Source organism: Neopelma chrysocephalum, unplaced genomic scaffold (assembly GCF_003984885.1).
Source record: "Neopelma chrysocephalum unplaced genomic scaffold, ASM398488v2 Primary Assembly neopelma1_143, whole genome shotgun sequence".
Classification (NCBI taxonomy): domain Eukaryota; kingdom Metazoa; phylum Chordata; class Aves; order Passeriformes; family Pipridae; genus Neopelma; species Neopelma chrysocephalum.
Window position 1 is genome coordinate 2,776,994 of NW_020897805.1, and position 18,148 is coordinate 2,795,141.

The following is an 18,148-nucleotide window of genomic DNA, read 5'->3' on the forward strand; positions in this document are numbered from 1 at the left end:
TTGATAAAGGATGTCAGTACTATTACTGATCTTTTTAAAATGGTATCTGAGAGAGAGAGAGAGAGATCCCCTTTCTTGCTCAGTTAGTTGCAAAATTCATTAGTCTGTGTTGCTTCTCAATAGGAAATGGCTCAGCAAAGGCCTGTGAACAAGCTCAGTGTCGTGTTCATTTGCCGTGTACAGCTTTGAGGAAATTGATTGAAGACCTGGAACTACAAGTTGTTTCTTTGCTCTCAGTTTTAATCCTGTCTTCTTGACTGCAAATTCCTACAATCCCTTCTCCACATATAACCATTTAGGGGCTCTTGTGCACAAAAGCTGAATCAGTGAAATATTCTGTGCTGTGAAAGTGGGTGGGGAGTAAGTACAGATGTCCTCAAAGATGTTTGTTATACCCATGATCCTGTATGGACTTTGCTTGAGAAGTAAGGGATAGTGATGGGGCAGTGAATAGACAAAAAAAGGATGCATAGCTTTGTAAAGTGCATTCTTGAATTCCTTCCAATTTGCACTTGTTTCAGATCTGCATCCCTCTGTGGAAATGTGGAAGAGGTTCATTGCTTAGTGCTCAGTAATACAGAAGTGGTAAGCATTGTGTATTGAGTCCAGAGACTGCTTTAGGCAGAGAAGTTGTCTGTCCCACAAGCATCTGTATTGATGAGAATGGGGTCAGTGTGTTTATTTCTTACTGCCAACAGTTTTGAGACACTTTTGAAACAAGCTGAAAAAACTGCATTACATGAAACCTGAGATAGTCTTCAGGCACAGTTTAAGAAGCCTGAAAAGTATGAGATTTTCCTTTGGTGTTTAATGCAATTTTGTTCTTCCAAGAAGTTTGTTAAAGAGCTTGTCTGGCCTGTAAAATAAGTATTTCTGTGAAAGAGGTTTGGTTTCTGTTAAACTTGAAGAAAATTATATAATTCAAAAATAAAACTGCTTATTTTTGAATATGCTCAATTCAAACAGCATTTGCTCTTCTAGGGTCAGCTAGTTATTTCCAACTTCCATGGCCCCAGTACTTGAAAAGCTCTATCTTCTGATACCAACAGATGGTTATTTTGATGGAAAATAAGAATTCCTTTTGGACAATATTGAACCTTGTTTTCTCACTTGTGTGCATTACTATGTCTTGGGTTTTTGCAGTGTCTTCAGCAGGAGTGAGGGTTGAGCTTTCCATGGCTAGTTGCAGTTTGGACAGTCATCTTTTCTAGTTTCATCTTCCAAACTGGCTTTGTGGTACTTTAGTGTATCAAGAAGGTTTGAAAATGTTGCTGTGCTAAAAGATCAATTTTATAACTTGCTTATCTGTGGTTCTTGCTGTAGTGTTTCTAGGTTTTCTGCTTTAACAGCAAATTAGGTTACTCCTTTGTGGAAACCTGAAAAGCAATGATTTTTTGTGAAGTATTATGTTTGTGCAGTCATCCAAAAAAATCTAATTGAGCAAAACTTGAAACTAGTAATGGACTAACATGTGGCCTCTCATTTAGGGCACCATATTGCTGATAAGACACTAGCATTAGAGAAAAATGTGATGACTGTTTGGAAGATAAGTAACTTTTAAAAAATGCAATAAATGTGTTGGAAATAAGTGGTGCAATAACAGTAGAAATGCTGCCTGAGATTTTTACAGTGCCTCTGAGAAAGTAGTGTATCAGTAAAGGAAGAGCCTTGGAAAAGGTAACAGACTTTCTTGACTGAGGGCTTTAATTTTTTAGTAGGAAGCTGGCCTGAGGAAAATGAGCAAAGCCATTACAGTACGGAAATGGTGTTGTTTCTTCTTTAAGGAATACTTGAAAATGGAAACAATGACAAACCATTAACAGAAGCACCATGAGGGCAAGAAAGAGCAGAAGCAGTGAAAATATGTATTTTTCTTCTTCATTATGATGAACTGACACAGTTTATTTGCTGTGTAGCCTTACTTTGTGTTAAGTAGCTGTGTAGACTTCTCTTACAGTAACAGGTCAAGGATGGGTAACTAGTTTAAAACTCTATTCAGATGGAAACAAGACATAGACCTTGAACTGAGAAAAGCTGTGTTCTTTATAATAGTTAAAAAATTAACTTCTGGAAAACAAAGCAAACTCGAAAAAAATGTAAAGGTGGATGCTGTAATGAAGGAAATGCATTAAATGGAAGTGCGTTCACATGTATGGCATGTAAGTTCTGCTACTGTTATGGAGCTACTGGGAACCACTATCTGATACCTGCTTGCTGTTTAGAGCTAGTCTAAGCTGCAGTGGACTGTGAGCAGTTGGATCTTCTTGTTTGGTATGTGTTTATATAGCACTGATAGTCTAAATCTCCTTATGAGAAATGGGAAATAATGTGTTGACCAGAAAGTAATATTTTTGAAAACCTACTATAAGAGAATCATAGGAATTTTTTAGATATCTCATTACTTTAATCAATTATGGATATGAAGTATAAATAGCATTTGAAAAATTAGGATGTCTGTGGAGTGATGAACTCTTTCTGTAAACACCTCTTACACTGTTCTTTTCCAAAATCTGATGTTGAGATGTTTTACAGTTTGCTCTAACAAATATCGAAATATAACAGAAATACCACCTAGGAATAAATACACTTTTAAAAACAGTTGTTTATAGTCATGCTTTGCTGTGGCCTTTAAACAGAATGGGGGGGGGGTTAAGATAAAATTTATTCTAACTAAGAGCATTCCCTTTCTCACATTACAATTTCTCACATTACAAGGACTGTTTTTTTTACTGCTGAGGGAGTGACAAACAACTGAAGGTGAGAATGTGAGACTAGAAGTGGAGAGGAACAGGATTTTTTTTTTAATAGGCTTTTTTGGAAAGGTATTTTCTCAAACTACACTTCTGAAGAATTAAAGATCTGTGTAAAACAGGTCTGAGTCATTAACTGTGGTGGCCCATACTGAATCATTCTCTCGTGTGGGGTATTTTACAACTGACTGACTTGTGTACCCCAGTACAGAATACTGTGTCAATCTCCTCATCATTTTCTGTCAGTGTGTTTACAAGTGCATTGTGTCCAAAGGAAAGGTTGAATTACCTACCTTTTTTTTTTTTTTTCTCCCCTCTAGGAGGGAATTTAATGTGTCTCTGGGAGCTGTGAATTTGAGTGAGCCTGACTGCTGCTGCTTATTTTCTGGTCTTTTCTTGATGATTGATTGTGTTGCTGACCTCAAGGCTTGAGTTTGGCCTCTCCTAAATAACTAATAAGGAGCATTCTGTCAAGCTGAGATTTAGATGAGGGGGTAATGAAGATGGATTTTGAATCAAGCTTAGTTGACTTAAGATTATTCCAAGAAAATCAACCCCTTGGGATTTCTTGGCATCACTTTTATATAGCTTCGAGACACTGTACATTTATCAGAACTGCAAAAGAAAGCAGATGTCACTTAAGGTGCAGAAGTTAAGACTGTTTTAACTGAAGAGCATCTTTATTCCAGATAGCATTGAGAACAGCAAAAAGACAAGGCTAAACACGGTAAGAATGATAACAAGTATTTGTTGGTGAAGCTGTCTTCATAGGGCATTAGTGAACATGGAAAGCCATCTGCTGAAGACTGGTGGCTGAAAACAGGTTTTAATTAACTAGTGCAACTTTATTGATTAGAATTTTTACAGAGGGTAAGGTAACCTGGGAGGAAAACAAATTGTCTGAGTTAGCAGGGATCAGGTTAGGAAAGCTAAAGCCCTGATAGGGTTAAATCTGGCTGGGGACATCAAGGGTAACAAAATCTTCTATATATACATCAGTGATAAGAGGAAGAATAGGGAAGATGTGAGCCCTGTCTGGAAGGAAATGTGAGACCTGATTACCCAGGATATGGAAAAGACTGAGGTACTCAAGACTTCCCTGCTTCAGCCTTTTCACCAGCAAGTGTTCCAACCACAGTGCCCAAGTTGCAGAAGGCAGTCCCTGTCACCCTGTTGTTGAGGCACAGCAGGACACCTTGTGGCCTTCTTGAGGCATGTCTTGTTTTCAGAGCCAGCATTTTTATCAGTCAGTTCTACCTTCTTTTAAAGGAATTGTATTTTTTCCTTGTTTACTACTAATATGAGTAACAGCAGATATTTAGCAGATTACTGTGTCTTGGGCTTAGCTTTTTGAAGTGTGCTGTAATAGGTTAGTTTGTGTTCAGTGCTTAGCAGGTAATGTGCACTTTCTTATCATGCAGTTTCTGTATCTGCTAACTAACCAGATACTGCCATCAAATTCCCTAATAACCTCCTTCACCTGTTGTTGTGACTTTTTTCTGAATCCTACTTGGTTAATTTTTTGTTATATAGCGTGCTTTAGTAGAGCACATGAACAGCAATGACATTTTGCTGCTCATATAAGACAAATGCAGCTTGTATCTTTTGTAGTGTCTTAAGGAGTATGTGTGTCGTGGCCACTTACCTGAGCAAACACAATACTTGCAGTGATTTCCTAAGTGTGCCTTTTGGCTTCTCAGCACTCAACTCCCCGTTTCTCTTTTGTTCATGCTGTTTAATACTACTAGGCTATCCATTGTAGGTAGGAATAAAATAATGATAGGAAAAGCTCTTGGGCTCTGGAACTTCATTATCTACTCTAAAACTGTTAAAACCATCGCTGATACAGTTTTGGTCCAGGGCATCTGTCACTTTCCAAATGTGATAACAGTTTTCCTGAGCCATGAATCTGGGAGAATTATGTTAACAGCCAGGTTAACACTCCAGCTGAGAGTCAGAGCTTAGTGGTATGGATGCCATCTGTCTGTGCTGGTTGGCCTCAGTGCCATGTAAAGATTCTGGGCACATTCAGTATATTAGGTCCATATTCCTGTGTTGTCAACTGAGTGTTGTAGAGGTACATAGAGCCTATAAGAAGGCAAGCAGTTAGTATTGCCTAATGAGCACAATAGATATATTTTTAACACAGTATGCATGTGCTGTCAACATGTAACACCAGAGGGTAATGGCAGTTCTTGAAGGAAATTCATTCAACAGTTATAATTGAATAAACAATTTACTGCTCAGTGTCATTTATTGAATAATTTAAAAAATGTAACTTTAAATAATAACTTAAAACATTGCATATAAAATCAAGAACAATCCAGCCTTTTTAATGATCTTCTAAACTATTTAACCTATCAACAAATTGATTCATCCAATTGGTATTCAAGACTGATGCCCTCTGCACATAAGTCTTGCTTTTAAGGGTACTTCAGTTCCTTTTCTCTTGCTTATGCTTTCACTCTGCTTATAAGTAGTCCACTTCATACACAGAACCTCCACTCAAGGGCTTTAGTGGCAACTGGCACAGGTAAAATAAGTGTTAGCCAATTAATTCACTCAAAGGGTGCCTTTTGTAGGTCTGACTGTAATGCAGTCATCTTTACCTTTCCTTCCCTTCATGAAGGGGATTTGTTTAGCTCTAACCTCTTCTGTGAAGCTTTCTATAAAGAAGCTAAAGGTTTTGGGCCTCCTGTGTTGGGTTTACTTGAGGATGTGGAGAGGTATGAGAGCTTACATTATTTCTTGTAACAATAATGAGAGAATCTTTGGCTTACTCTGTTCATCGTGAAGAAAGCTTTTCTTTACTCAGACAAAGAAAAGAGAATGTAGCAGGTTGTTCACTGATCTGAACATCTCAAGTTGCAGCTAGTCTTTTTTTTTTTTTAATAGTGTTTTTGTGGATCTTGGGATTGGGGTCTTTTGAAGCTGTCTCAAAAGTGCTTTCAAAGAGGTTACTAGCACCTATTTAAGATCCTCTATCTTTGACCTTCCTCCCATTGACATAGATAGGAACAGTTCAGAGGCACACAGAATAGTTATGGAAAAAATGGTAACATGAATTACAGTTTTAGGAATTGTAAGTCTTAAGAAGTGCGCACTTTCACCTTACCTATTTCTGCCTTCCACTCCTGGTCATACCTCTGAACTTGCAGTGTTGAGCTGACCTGACTGTATTGAGCTGTCCTGTCTGAATACTCAGCTGCTTTGATATTTCTGACCACCCTTTTGAACCTGTCTTCACAACTTGTTCATATAATATCAAAACAAAGGACATGATATTTTGTAAGACAAAAAGCATTATCTCTTAGAATAACTTGAAACACTGATTTGAGGTAAATCTTCACTTGGGATACTGATGTATTATTAAAACGGTTACTAGTACTTCCTGTTCTTTCAGATATTTGTTTTGATACGAAATGTTGCATGAAAATTTAAAAGTTCTTCCTTTCCATAATAAAGGACTTATTTTACTTGGTTTTGCTTCAAACAAAACAAAGTTTAGTGGAAAAGTGCTTGATTCCATCTGTCTGAGTTTGGTAATTAATTTGTGGGGGATGGCCTTTTAAGAGATGGAGAAGAACTCAAACATACCAAGTGTGATAGTTCACTGGTCGCTTCTTTTGTTGTAGATAGATTCTCATGAATATGTTTTCTTCTGACACAAATATTAGCAAAATATATATGGGAACTGAACAGTGCTGATTATATAAGGGCTGTATTTTGAGCACAAGCTATTGCTTAGGCTCCACTTCGGGACTAGGGGTCTCTGAGAAGTAGATTTTAAACTGTTTCCAACTTCCAGAAGTATTTGGATTTTGCTGTGATTCTCATCATGTGTATTGGAATCCTTAAAATGTATATCTGGAAAGCATTCATTAGTAGCTTATAAAATTCTGTTTTCTGTATAAGAGTTACTTTAGTGGTGTTGGGATACCTTTGTTATGCGTGGAAGTGTATGTAAATGTTGATATGTGTGATTGTGATGTGCATGCATAAGTGTGAACCTGAGATTGATAGGTTTAAGTTACACAGTGCATAGCAAAAAGCTTTTACCCTTATAAATCAGACTGAAGTCCAGAATGCTAGCGTAGTGTTACTTTCTCATTTTATGGATGTAGTGTACTGTAGTTCCAAATGGACTTCTGCTATGAAGGCTACATTCAGTCTAAAATTGTGGAAAGATCAGTAGACTAAAATCTTATGATCCAAACAAACCTGCTCCTATTTGACTCCCATTTTCATGACTTCAGGACAATATTCCTACCACTTTGTTACTCTCCAGCAGCTCTTATCAGTAATGATGTTTTTGATCTGGCTTCACTGGCAGATAGACTAGATCAGTGGACTTGATTGCTGACTGCTTAAGTCCAAAACATAGTGATGTTAATAACCAGTATGATCCAAATGCTTAATTACACGTATTGTTCCTGTAATTTGTAACGCAGTTAATCCACACAGCTGACGCAGAGGTGCATCATGCTTTTGAGGTCCAAATGTTCCTGTTTATTATGTAATTGCTCTAGACTCAATGATTGCTTGGAATACCTGAGAGTCATCTGGTATTTAAAGAGCTGTGAGTATATATAGTTTAGAGGGCATATTCATGCTACATATAATACTTTCTGATAGAAAAATACTGCTTAAAATGGGCAGAAATGCATCTAGAATGTTAATGTAAAAGCACAGATGTATTGAACCCTGCCCAGCCTTTGTCTGGATACAAGTTCATAAAAGTGCTCTCCAAGGTGAATCCTAAATAATAGGAGTATGTATTTGCCTCTTGGTGAAGTTTCTTATAAGTGTCTATCTTGACACTTTATGGAGAGACCCATACTTTGTGGTTTTTTTCACTTCTTTGTAACAGTAGAAAAACATACAAATGCAGTGACCTTTGCTGTAAACTCAGTACATTGTAAAATATGATAGAATAATTTTAATAGTTTCATGTACTGAGCAATATTTAGGCTAAATAGCCAGAAATGGAACAAGATGCTGCATTTTAGAGCTGTATGATAGGGGTTAAGAAGAAAATACAACAAATTCATTTTGTGCATTTTGGAGCACAGCATAGAAGGATGAAGCATGCGTATGGATCCGGAGCTCGGAAGGTGATTGAACTATGTAACAATCATTAATGACAAAGACATGCAAACCTTGCAGTTTAATGGAACAGTTGGCCCAGAATTGGCTGCTCTGAGGGTCCAGAGGGCTGTTTGGAGTTAACACAACCATGAGGGTGATGTTTCACAGATATCAGTTGGAGTGACTGTACTGGCACATCAGAAACTAATTTGGACAGATCTTCTAGGGAAATAAGTAGCCATCCAGATCTTGGCCTTCTTGAAGAGTGGGGTTTGTAGGAGGCAATATGATTGGAGTGGGCAGGGGAAGGGGGCCCTCTTGCATTGCGCTTGAGATTACATTGTTCCAATTTCTCATGTCCTGTAGACCAAAGGGAGGAATTGGAAGACTGTACTTTGTCATCGAGCTTATAACCTCATTGGGGCTACAGAGACCCAGTGGGTAGCTCAGAAGAGTGACTGCTGCAATAGATGGATAACAGTCTCTTCAGGGACAGGCAGGGAAGCCAAGGAGAGGAGTTCATGCTCTCCACAAAGGAATAACTTGGAAGCAGGATTCTCTGCTATGGAATAGGTCATAGGCCTGTCAAGTCTCTGTGCCTCAGAATCAGAGGTTAGGGCAGCAACCATTGATACTGTGGGTGGCATTTGTTACAGATAGCCTGATCAAAAAAGGGAAGAGGTTGAACCTTCCAAGCAGCTGGGTGACATCTGCTAGTGGAAGGCTTTTGTTCCCATGGACTACTTGAAACAGTTCTGCAAGGGCAGCACAGCAGGATATTTGGGACAGTATTTAAACACAGATTTTTGGAAGGACTAGCTAGGGCAAGTGCTTTGCATTTGGCAGCCCAGGCTGTAGTGGCTGGGAGATAGTAGGGTTTCAAATCCTGAGAGAAATGAGAAGGGCAACTAGCTGACTAAGGCCCAGAATTTTACTTTATTTAGAGAACTGCTAAGTGGTGTCCTCAAAGAGGTTTGCTGTGAAGAGCATAGGAGCACAGGACATGTTGATCTCTGTAGGCAGTTTCCTCAGACTGCAAAAATGACTCATTCTAATAGTCCTGAAAATAGCAGGCATTGCAGTAAGCCTGCTAGGCCACAGGGAGAGTTCCTGAGTTGAGCAGAAGGAGTCTGCAAAAGGCACTGGTATTACTTACACGTGCAGCAGTGTTAAACTGAAGCTTGGTTGGAGTTGAAACTGAGGGATGTGTAGAGCAATAGAAGAGCTCTTAAGAGTATGTGGACAGCCAGAGGAAGAGTAAGCAGAACATGGCCCTGCTGATGAATGGAATAAGCATGTGACAACGTGGGAGTCTGATCTCAGAAGTGATCTGAGGTACTCTGTACTTTCTTTGCCCTGACTTTTACTGACAGGGCCAGTTCTTAGGTGTGACAGAATTTATGGAGCAGAGTGAGATGCCGTCTTTGCTAGAGGAAGATCAAGTTATAGAGTACTTAGGGAAAATGGTGAGATTCCCCCAAGAGAACTGGCTGACACGACTGCAAGACCTCTTCCTATAATCTTTAAGAAGTCAGTGCAATTGAGGAACATCCTTAGTAACTGAAGAGTGGCAAATGTTACAAGCATCTTCAAGAAAGTCAAGAAGAGTGGACAACTACATCAATGAGTGAAATAAATGGATCCATATCATCGTGATATTACAAAGATTACAGAGTATATGACTTGGTATAAGTCATATAACATGCTAAGGTGCATCTGGGTCTATAAATTCTGTCTACCGATATTTTCATATATGCTGTCTTCTGAAAATTCTGTCATTAGCATTAGATTAGCTTATAATAGGAGAACTTATTTTGGAAGTAAACTTCAGGAAGTTTGGAAGTAAAGTGCTGTCAGTAGGCTGTTGTTTAAGTGCTGTCTTGCATAGGTGCATTTTGAACTGGACTTGATAATGTGGTACTTAACACGGGCAGCTTTCTTCAAGCCTATTTATAGGATCAGTGATGTATTACTGTTGTTAGTATAGCTGAACATGTCCAGAAAGATAAAATGGAGTTTAGTTGTGCATTGACCCCAATACTGTAGCTGTTCAAATCAATCTGATTGCAGTGGCTTTAGTGCATGGCTGGAGAGGAAGCATGTCCCTTAGAATGGTACATTCTGTCTCTGTTGTCTGTATTGTCCTTGATTCTCAGGCAGTTAAGCCGTTTACAGCTCGACTGCTGAATACCAGCACATACAGATGACACGTCTCATAGGCAAAGGGAAGCTGGTGACAGTGTATTTTATTATGACTTGCTGTATATTGTAGCAGCTCAGTAGCTGTTTCATGACTGCGAGAACTGACAACCCGACACTTGTTCTAAGCCATGTCATTCCTGTTTGTGATTTGAAACCTGATTTTAAAATAACCTTTCTATGCAGGCAAAGCTTGAGCAAGTTTGGAACCATTTAAATTTGCTTTTGTGTTTTGCTATGAGGCAAATTACAGTGGTAAAAGAGACTTAATGTTGGAAGCCAAGGTTAATAGACTTGAATTTGCTTCATCATATGGATTATTCCCCCCCTTGATTCTCAGTCATTACCTATTACAAGCATATCGCCTGACTTTCTGTGTTTAAATATGGTTGGAAAATTATTCAAATGTGATAATATAGTGTTTGTTTTGTGGGTATTTTAATACATAAGCAATAAAATAATTATTTTGCAATGATACTTCTCGTGAATTTTGATCCTTTGTACTTTAGGAAATGAAGAGTCATTTTCTTCCATGTAAATTAAATAAAAATTCCCAATACAGAAAAGTAGAAATTTTTCTCTTTGAAGCAAGGTACCATGATGATGATCAAGCAATTTTACTAGGACACATTTAAGATGATAGCAAATAGGAAATCTTTATTCTGCTCAGGAGGGTTTTATCAAGACAGCTTCTTCTTGTGCTTTTTAGACTAAGTCCTCTGTTGTTCAAAGACCAGTAGTAGGTTACTAGCCAGTGACAGGGTTACTTCTGAAAGACTCAGGAGCTATTCTCACCTAGGGACCTCTGCTATGTTGCATTTTCTGTGTTGTTCTTGTTTCTGTAAGAGTTGCTCCTATTAAAGAGATAGATATGTTATGTTTATTAATAATTCTGTGAATGTGGAAGTATGAAACAGGATGTAAACATTTCTCAGGAATGAGTATTTGCAGTGAAGCAAATATCTCCTTTTTTGCATTAAACTACCATCAATGTGATGCTGTTTTTGAAAGAAAGACTGCATTTGGTCACAGCTTTTAAAAAAAGTAAAAGCTAATCTAATGTGTAGATGATTTTAAGAAAAGTGAAGATGCAAGTTTGAATTAAAGAAATTTAAGTGAAAAGTTGTGTTCTCTAGAACAGGTAGGATAATCCTAAGTAAGGACTCTGGAATACTCTGGTAGGGCACATCATAGTTTATAGATGTTTTTCTTTTTGTTTTTTTTGTTTGTTTTTTTTTCTGTAAAGTAAGTTCTGTCTTGATTACTAGAATATAAAAGACTTTCTTTACTGGTATTTTAACTTTCTTATTCAGAGAGATTAATGTTATTGATTTCCGAGAAAGCGATATTGGAACATGACTTCTTAAATAAGATCAGAATTGTGTTTGTCTCCAGTGTGTTATGTGATTGAAACATAAGATACATAAAACTGTTTCCTTGATCACAGACTCTCAGATGCATTTCTTTTCAAATTTTCAGTGTAAACTATTATTTCCAGATTTTTGTAGCAGACAGAAAAATCTGTCCTAGCTGAAAAGTAGGACTCATTAATCCCTACCCTCAGGGTCCACTTTGAAGACTGTTTGTTTTAGTTTTTAGCTTCCATAAGTGGAAAACAAATACATGGATTTGTTGCTAGTAGCATAGGAGAAAGGAACTGTGATTTCTAAGTACTTGTCCAGTTACAGAGTGAGATTCAGTACTGTTTTCCCTTCAGGTACGTTTTTGCTGATTCTGTTTCTGCTGAAGACAATGCAATTCATTGCAATGTAATGAGGTTTTAAAACAACAGTTTAACATCATACATGATGTTCTCAAAAGAGTGAAGTGCCTCTCTTTGTGACACTGTTCTCCAAGAACCTGCCTGTCTGTAAGCAGTGAAGTTCAAGGAGAGGAGGAATTGTGTTAGATCAGTGTCCATTGCCTATGGCACTATTGTTTGTGGTGAGGTTGCTATGTCAGATAGTCCCTTAAGGGAGCACATGGATAATAGAACACAGGAAATTATACTGGAGTTTCAGCTGGTGGCCTCTTCTGGAGAAGATTGTGTTGAAGTTGCCTCAGGATGCTCTGGATGGATTATGTTCTGGCTGTAGGGAATTTTCAGTAAAATTCAGTACAATTGTATTGACCACTGGAGAAGGCAAGAACTGTTGTGATCTTTTCATAAAAAGAGGAGTGATACACTTACTTATAAGCCAAATTTAGCCCTCCATTTCACCTTCTTAGAACATGCTCAGCTACAATTATTTATTTTCCATAGTGTGGATGCTAACTAACTGACTATTGCTTACTCTGAAGCTAAACAAAGTAATTTTTGTATTTAATATAAAATACAGCATTTCTAGGACTGTTCTAGGGTATAAAGTTGTTCTAAAATAGCTAACATGAAAGTTATATTTACTATTTCTAAGTTCCCTAGTTTCTCAGGTGAATAGGAAACCACAAATGAAGTCTTCATTTAATCCTGTGCAATATGCATACCACAGTTTGTGTACTTCTGTGTACAACTGAGCCACAGTGTGACCCTGCTGTCGTGTGTGAACACAAAAAAGTGTAATTGAAACACCTACATTCAGGTCACAAATTGGTGGGGTTTTGTTTGTTTTTGTTTTTTTTTTTTTGTTTGCATCAAGGTTAATTCCTTAGCTTACTGAAAGCCTAATGCTTCACTTGATCTTTCTCAGTATGTTATTTAAAGTCTTTGTTTGCTGCTGCTTTATATTTCACTGGCCTCTGTGTAGTCCACATTTCTATCATCTTACACCTTTGAGGGCAGTCTTTGCTACAGTGTTGAAAGCAAAGGGACAAGTCTATTTCTTCAGTAGATAATAAAATTCAATTCAGCTGTCTCAAGCTAAATTTAAAACTGTGTTGTGATTTATGCTTAATATTATAAAGCTGCGGTAGTGATGTTGAGCAGAGCGTATGGTAGGGAAAGAAGAATGTGTCTTGAGGATTTGGGGATATGAGACTTAATGAAATAGCTGCTCATGGCAGTTTGTAACTTGGAGTATGCATAAAACTGCTTTCATAGCACAGGAGTGGAAGGGGGCTGATATGATCCTGATTTTTAGAAGATTTTCAGGAGAGAGCTAATGAGGTACAAGTTTGTTCACCTCACATCAGCAGACGTGACAATAAAGACTCCTACAAGGGAACACATAGGTAAATGCAGTGAATGGAGGAGGAAGGTGGACTCTGCGCTGCTTCCAAAGGGAAGTGATCCTTAACAAATCTTGCCAAATTCTTAGAAAATGCCAAGAAGTGTGGACATTATCCTCACCTGGTTGTTTGCATGGAGCCAGATTAATTCTGTTTGCATGTGAGTTCCACGTGGTGGTTGCTAGTTTTAGTCTGTCCCTTTGATTTCTCTGTTGGCCACTGTCAACAACAGGGTACTGTTAAGCTGGACCTCCGATCTCATGCTGTTTAATTTGTTTGAAGATACAGAACCAAGCATAACAAAATCAACAGAAACAAAGTTTCTGGAGATTGACACAGATGTATTAAAGTTATTGTTTTCATGTAAGTGTGTTGTGGACTCTGCTGTGGTTATTTCAATGGAGTTGCTAGGAATGCTGTAGATTGAAATTACAAGATAATTACAAGTAAATTTCTTTAAATGTATGTTTTAATGCCTAATTATCTCCTGAATTTGTGTTGAAGGCGTAAAATTTACGTATGTTATAATAACTTTCCCTTTTTCAGTTTACATTTCTTCTAATTGTTTTAAATCTTGAATAAGATAAAACCTTAGTGTTTCTGGGGAGGTTTGCATGACAAAAATGGAAGGCTGTAAATTGCATGTGCTGTCTTGCTTCATTATAAAGGATGGAGATAAAGCAAGAAATAAAAATCATTATTGGTATTTTGGCTGTTGGATTTTGTGATACTATCATTCGTATGCCCAGAAGCTAAGATAGACAACTATTGGTTCTAGATTAGGTCTTATATTTTTTTGTGGTTTTCTTTTTTGTTTACCATACAGTCTGACTTGTTTACACTTGGGGGTGAATGAGGAGCTCTGTTTTATCCTGTGAGTGTTGCTGTTGTTCATAGTCTGATATCAGAGATTATAGTTTAAAAAAGTTCTTTCATGTTACCACTTTGAGGCTATCCATTATTAAGATTAGGTAGACACAGTGAGACTGGGGGTATCTGTTTAACAGGGGCATATTGTGCTTATTTCAGATGCTTCAGGATATTTACATGAGCTACCAAGATCAGTGTTTTTTGTTTACCTGCAACTTAGATCAATTACTTGGTGTCTCTTGGTAAGTTTAATTTAATAGGTGTCATTCAAATTGCAGAATCTGTTAAGAGATTTTCCATTCAGCGCTCGCTACATGTAATCAACACTGTTACCTCTGATTTGTATTATTGTAGAATGTATCTTGAAAAAGCATTAGTTATATTTTATAATGGTAAGAGAAGAATACTGACAGATGTTACTGCCATGAATGTAAAGTTTCACTGCCTTAATATAGAGTAAAAATGACCACTAAGAACTGGTTTGTACATCCCCAGACACAGGAAAGATACAATGAGCCAGGATATACTATTAAAACTCTAAAGCTACTTGTGGTTGCCTAACTAATGATTCCAAACTCTTGATAGTGGTTTCTTATTAAGCTTCATATGATTACCAAGAAAGTATGGGCACAGCCCTGTTATCTATGAGGAAAACAGCAGTGGAGGAAGAGGGAAGAGTTTTTGTCAAAGTAACATTAAAGTATAGTGAAACACAAAAATGAGATCTAGGTCTTGCAAACACCACACAAACACTTTCTGTTAGTGCCCAAGATTTCTTGAATGTGAAGTTGGTAGGGTAAACTGTAAAGTCACTTGAAGCAACTAAGTTCTCATGGATTTATTTAAAAAAAATCTATGTTATTCTCCCTCTCTGTTCCTGTGTTGAGACTTCTATCACTACTTCTACTGCCTCAGTTTTGCATGTATTTCTACAGGCAGTGATGTCTCAGTATAAAACTTGTCTTTGTATGTTACAAACAAGCTGATCCAGAATTCTTTCTTGATACAAGTGAAGCTTTGTCAAAAATTATGCAAGATATGCTATAGGTCTGCTTTTGTGCAGTTGAAATTAAAGCAACAATTCTTTACCTTCAAACTATTCAGGATGCATTGTGGTTTTGAATGTGAAGTTTGGTGTTTCCCATCAACAGTAGTTGCATGTAGTACCAGGATGTACAAAGATCTATCATCTAATTATAAAATAGTTTAATATGCTGCAACTTCAAATGTTAAAACACCTTAATTTTCTTAAGTTTTATGATATTGTTTCTTCTGTAGAACAGAATATTTTACTTGTTGAGTTTCCAGTGGTACCATGCAGATGTAGGCAGGCTTTATGTGGCTGTGTAGAAGTAGGCAGATGTGGGATGGTATTCCTGCTGAAGCTCTAGCATTTTATCATCAACCATGCTAATAGATATGAAAGGTGCACTACTTACTTCAGTATCTCTGTTGTTAGTGATCACTTGAAAAGTAGTCAGATGTCTGCTTTTTTGTATAAATTTTTTTATGCAAACTGGAGGTTAGACTATGATTACCTGTGCGTATGTGTCTTCTGAATTCTGTTGTGGACCTTTTGTATTGCATCTGAGAAAGGGAAGACCAGTGTTTCAAGCTGAATAAATATAGAGATATATTTGTGTGTTTTTCATGTTTTGATCTAAGAAAAAAAGCTCTGTGTGTATATGGTTTGCACATGGTGGACCATACAGCAAAATAAGGAAACAGTCACTGCTTCTTTTAAACCTGGATGTTAATCGTATACCTTTAATTTATGGCTAACTTGATTAGGAGAAACTCTGTGAAGAGGTTATGAGGATTTGTTTAGCAAATATGACATCACTGTACTAGATTTGTTTTAAAACAAGCTTTGAAAAATAAAAGAAGTGAAAAACTTGAGGGGAAAAGAAGTATTAATTGGAAGGCCATATACAAGAACTGTATATGTTGGTGGATTCCAAATGATGTTGAGTAACGTAATTCCATAAATATAATGCCTGTGCTTACGGTGGAGTAAGCATTTTGTAAGCCTGGTGTATAAGGCACATGTTTTGGTAGTGTTTATAAAGGCACGGTGTAGAATATGTATCATGGAGGGATGATTTACTATGTAAGGATACATTTTATTAGTTATTTTTTTTCTCTGTCCTGAATTAGTTTTGCTGATGGCATCTTCTGTTATCTCCAAGAAGGTGTATTCTACTTCAAATTGTAAAGTCCTCTTAAAGCTGAAGAGTTAAAAAGGACTTCCAACATATATAGAATATAAACCGAAGGGGGTATACTGTATAATAGTGGATTGGTTACTTGAAGACTGCAAGCAGGAATTATGTGAATGTTCTTAAAAGTGAATTAAGGGAGATTATTTTTTAATTATTTCTCCTAACTAATTCTCCAAGTAATTCATCTTGTGAATTATACGATACCTCTGAAATACAACTACTAACTGTTTAATCAAAAACTTATGTCACTTGGGGCTTCTTGAAGAAAAATGACTTAACTGATATTACCCATGATACTTCCTCTTGAGATTCTTCTGAAAATTCTTGGCTTCAATGAGGTAAATCAGGTGTAAAAGTTTCTAAAAAGGCCAGACAGTTGTAGGTCTAAATGCGAACATGTATGATGGGACCTGTTCTGGAATAAGTTGGCTTTTTCTCTCCTCCTTGCCTTGTGATTAGAAGAGGGGTTTTGGTTCATGTTTGATTCTCATAATGTAAGAGCTGAGTCTCTCACAAGGATTTGATCTTTTCCTATGTCACTGTAATGATGAAAAGTCATCTCTTTTATCCTAGGATTTCCTTAATTGCAAGAGTTTCCAGTAGTTCAGTCAGTCATGCTGATGATCTTTGTATTAATTCTAACTTTCTTAAGGGCTAGTTAAAATTCCTTACTTTTGTTATCTCCATAAAGTATCCTGTTGATTTTTCTTCTAGGCTATTTACTTTCTAGAAGAGAGGGTCAAGCAGGATCCCCTGAAAAGCCATTGTCTGATCTGGGTCGTCTCTCATACTTGGCTTATTGGAAAAGCGTCATATTGGAATACCTGAACTGCCACCATGAAAAACAAATCAGCATCAAAGGAATGAGCCGAGCTACTGGAATGTGTCCACATGATATTGCCACAACCCTGCAGCAACATAGCATGATAGATAAAAGAGAAGATAGGTCAGTGAATCTTGTAAAAAAAATTTTAAAAATACTAAGACAAAACATTCTCTACTTACAAAACCGTTGATGTGAAAAATGTCTGTGTAAAAGTCTGACTATAAAACGAGTGATAACCATCTTACTGAAGAAGTCAGTACAGATGGGTCTTGTTAAATGGGGTCTTATATAAGGAGTTTTTCTTCCTGGTGATTTTTCGGATCCTCTTTCATGTTGTTAGAAGTGTGCGGCCAGCTCAAAACATTTTCACTTAAGAAGTTAGTTAGTTTCATTCAGTATAATCTTCCCTAAGTACAGTTCCTGACTCTTGCTGTGCAAATATTTTGGTTTGAATACCAGTGAGGGAAAAATTTGGGTTTGTGTGTGGCAGTCTCTTTCCACACCCCTGTTTTCAGTCATTACTGAATCATGTAAACTGTGGGATCAGATCAGCTCTACGTGAAGTCGTCCTGCTCAAGGTACTGGTAATGCAAGTTTCTATTTAATGTTACAATCAGTATTGAAAGTCAGTGCACTGAGAAGGTGAGTTTCTGAGTTCCTGTTTTGTGAATATCTTCTTTCTTAATGATCTTGATGGATATTTCAGAATTTAAGTGGGTTGTTGTTCCTGTTTGGGCTGTTTTTTTCCATAAAATGTCTTAAATGACTTTCAATAGTATTTGTGTTTCTGAAGAGCTTCATAATTCCTTCTGGATATTCCAATCATAGAAACTTTATAATTAAACAAAGTTGCCAAAAAATAAAATTAAAATCAGGAAAAGGCTGACCTTGGTAGTTTTTATGTGCACCAGCGCTAGTATTCAAAACGAGTAAATTTTGAACTAGTAAGAATGTAAGCCTTTGAAAAGGAGGTTCGCTTTCAGGATGTTGTGATGAGAGTAATAAGAGGAGTGCTGTCATTGTATTAA

The 18,148-nt window shown here is 37.2% G+C and overlaps 1 protein-coding gene across 6 annotated transcripts in view; it reads left to right on the forward strand.

Moving 5' to 3' along the window:
- KAT6B (lysine acetyltransferase 6B) overlaps positions 1 to 18,148 on the forward strand; it is a 116,432-nt gene that overhangs the window by 88,598 nt on the left and 9,686 nt on the right. For all 6 annotated transcript variants that reach the window (XM_027700029.1, XM_027700030.1, XM_027700028.1 and 3 more), the window contains exon 13: positions 17,009 to 17,240. In XM_027700029.1, the coding sequence (XP_027555830.1) occupies positions 17,009 to 17,240 (232 nt within the window). The remainder of the gene's footprint in view (positions 1 to 17,008; positions 17,241 to 18,148) is intronic.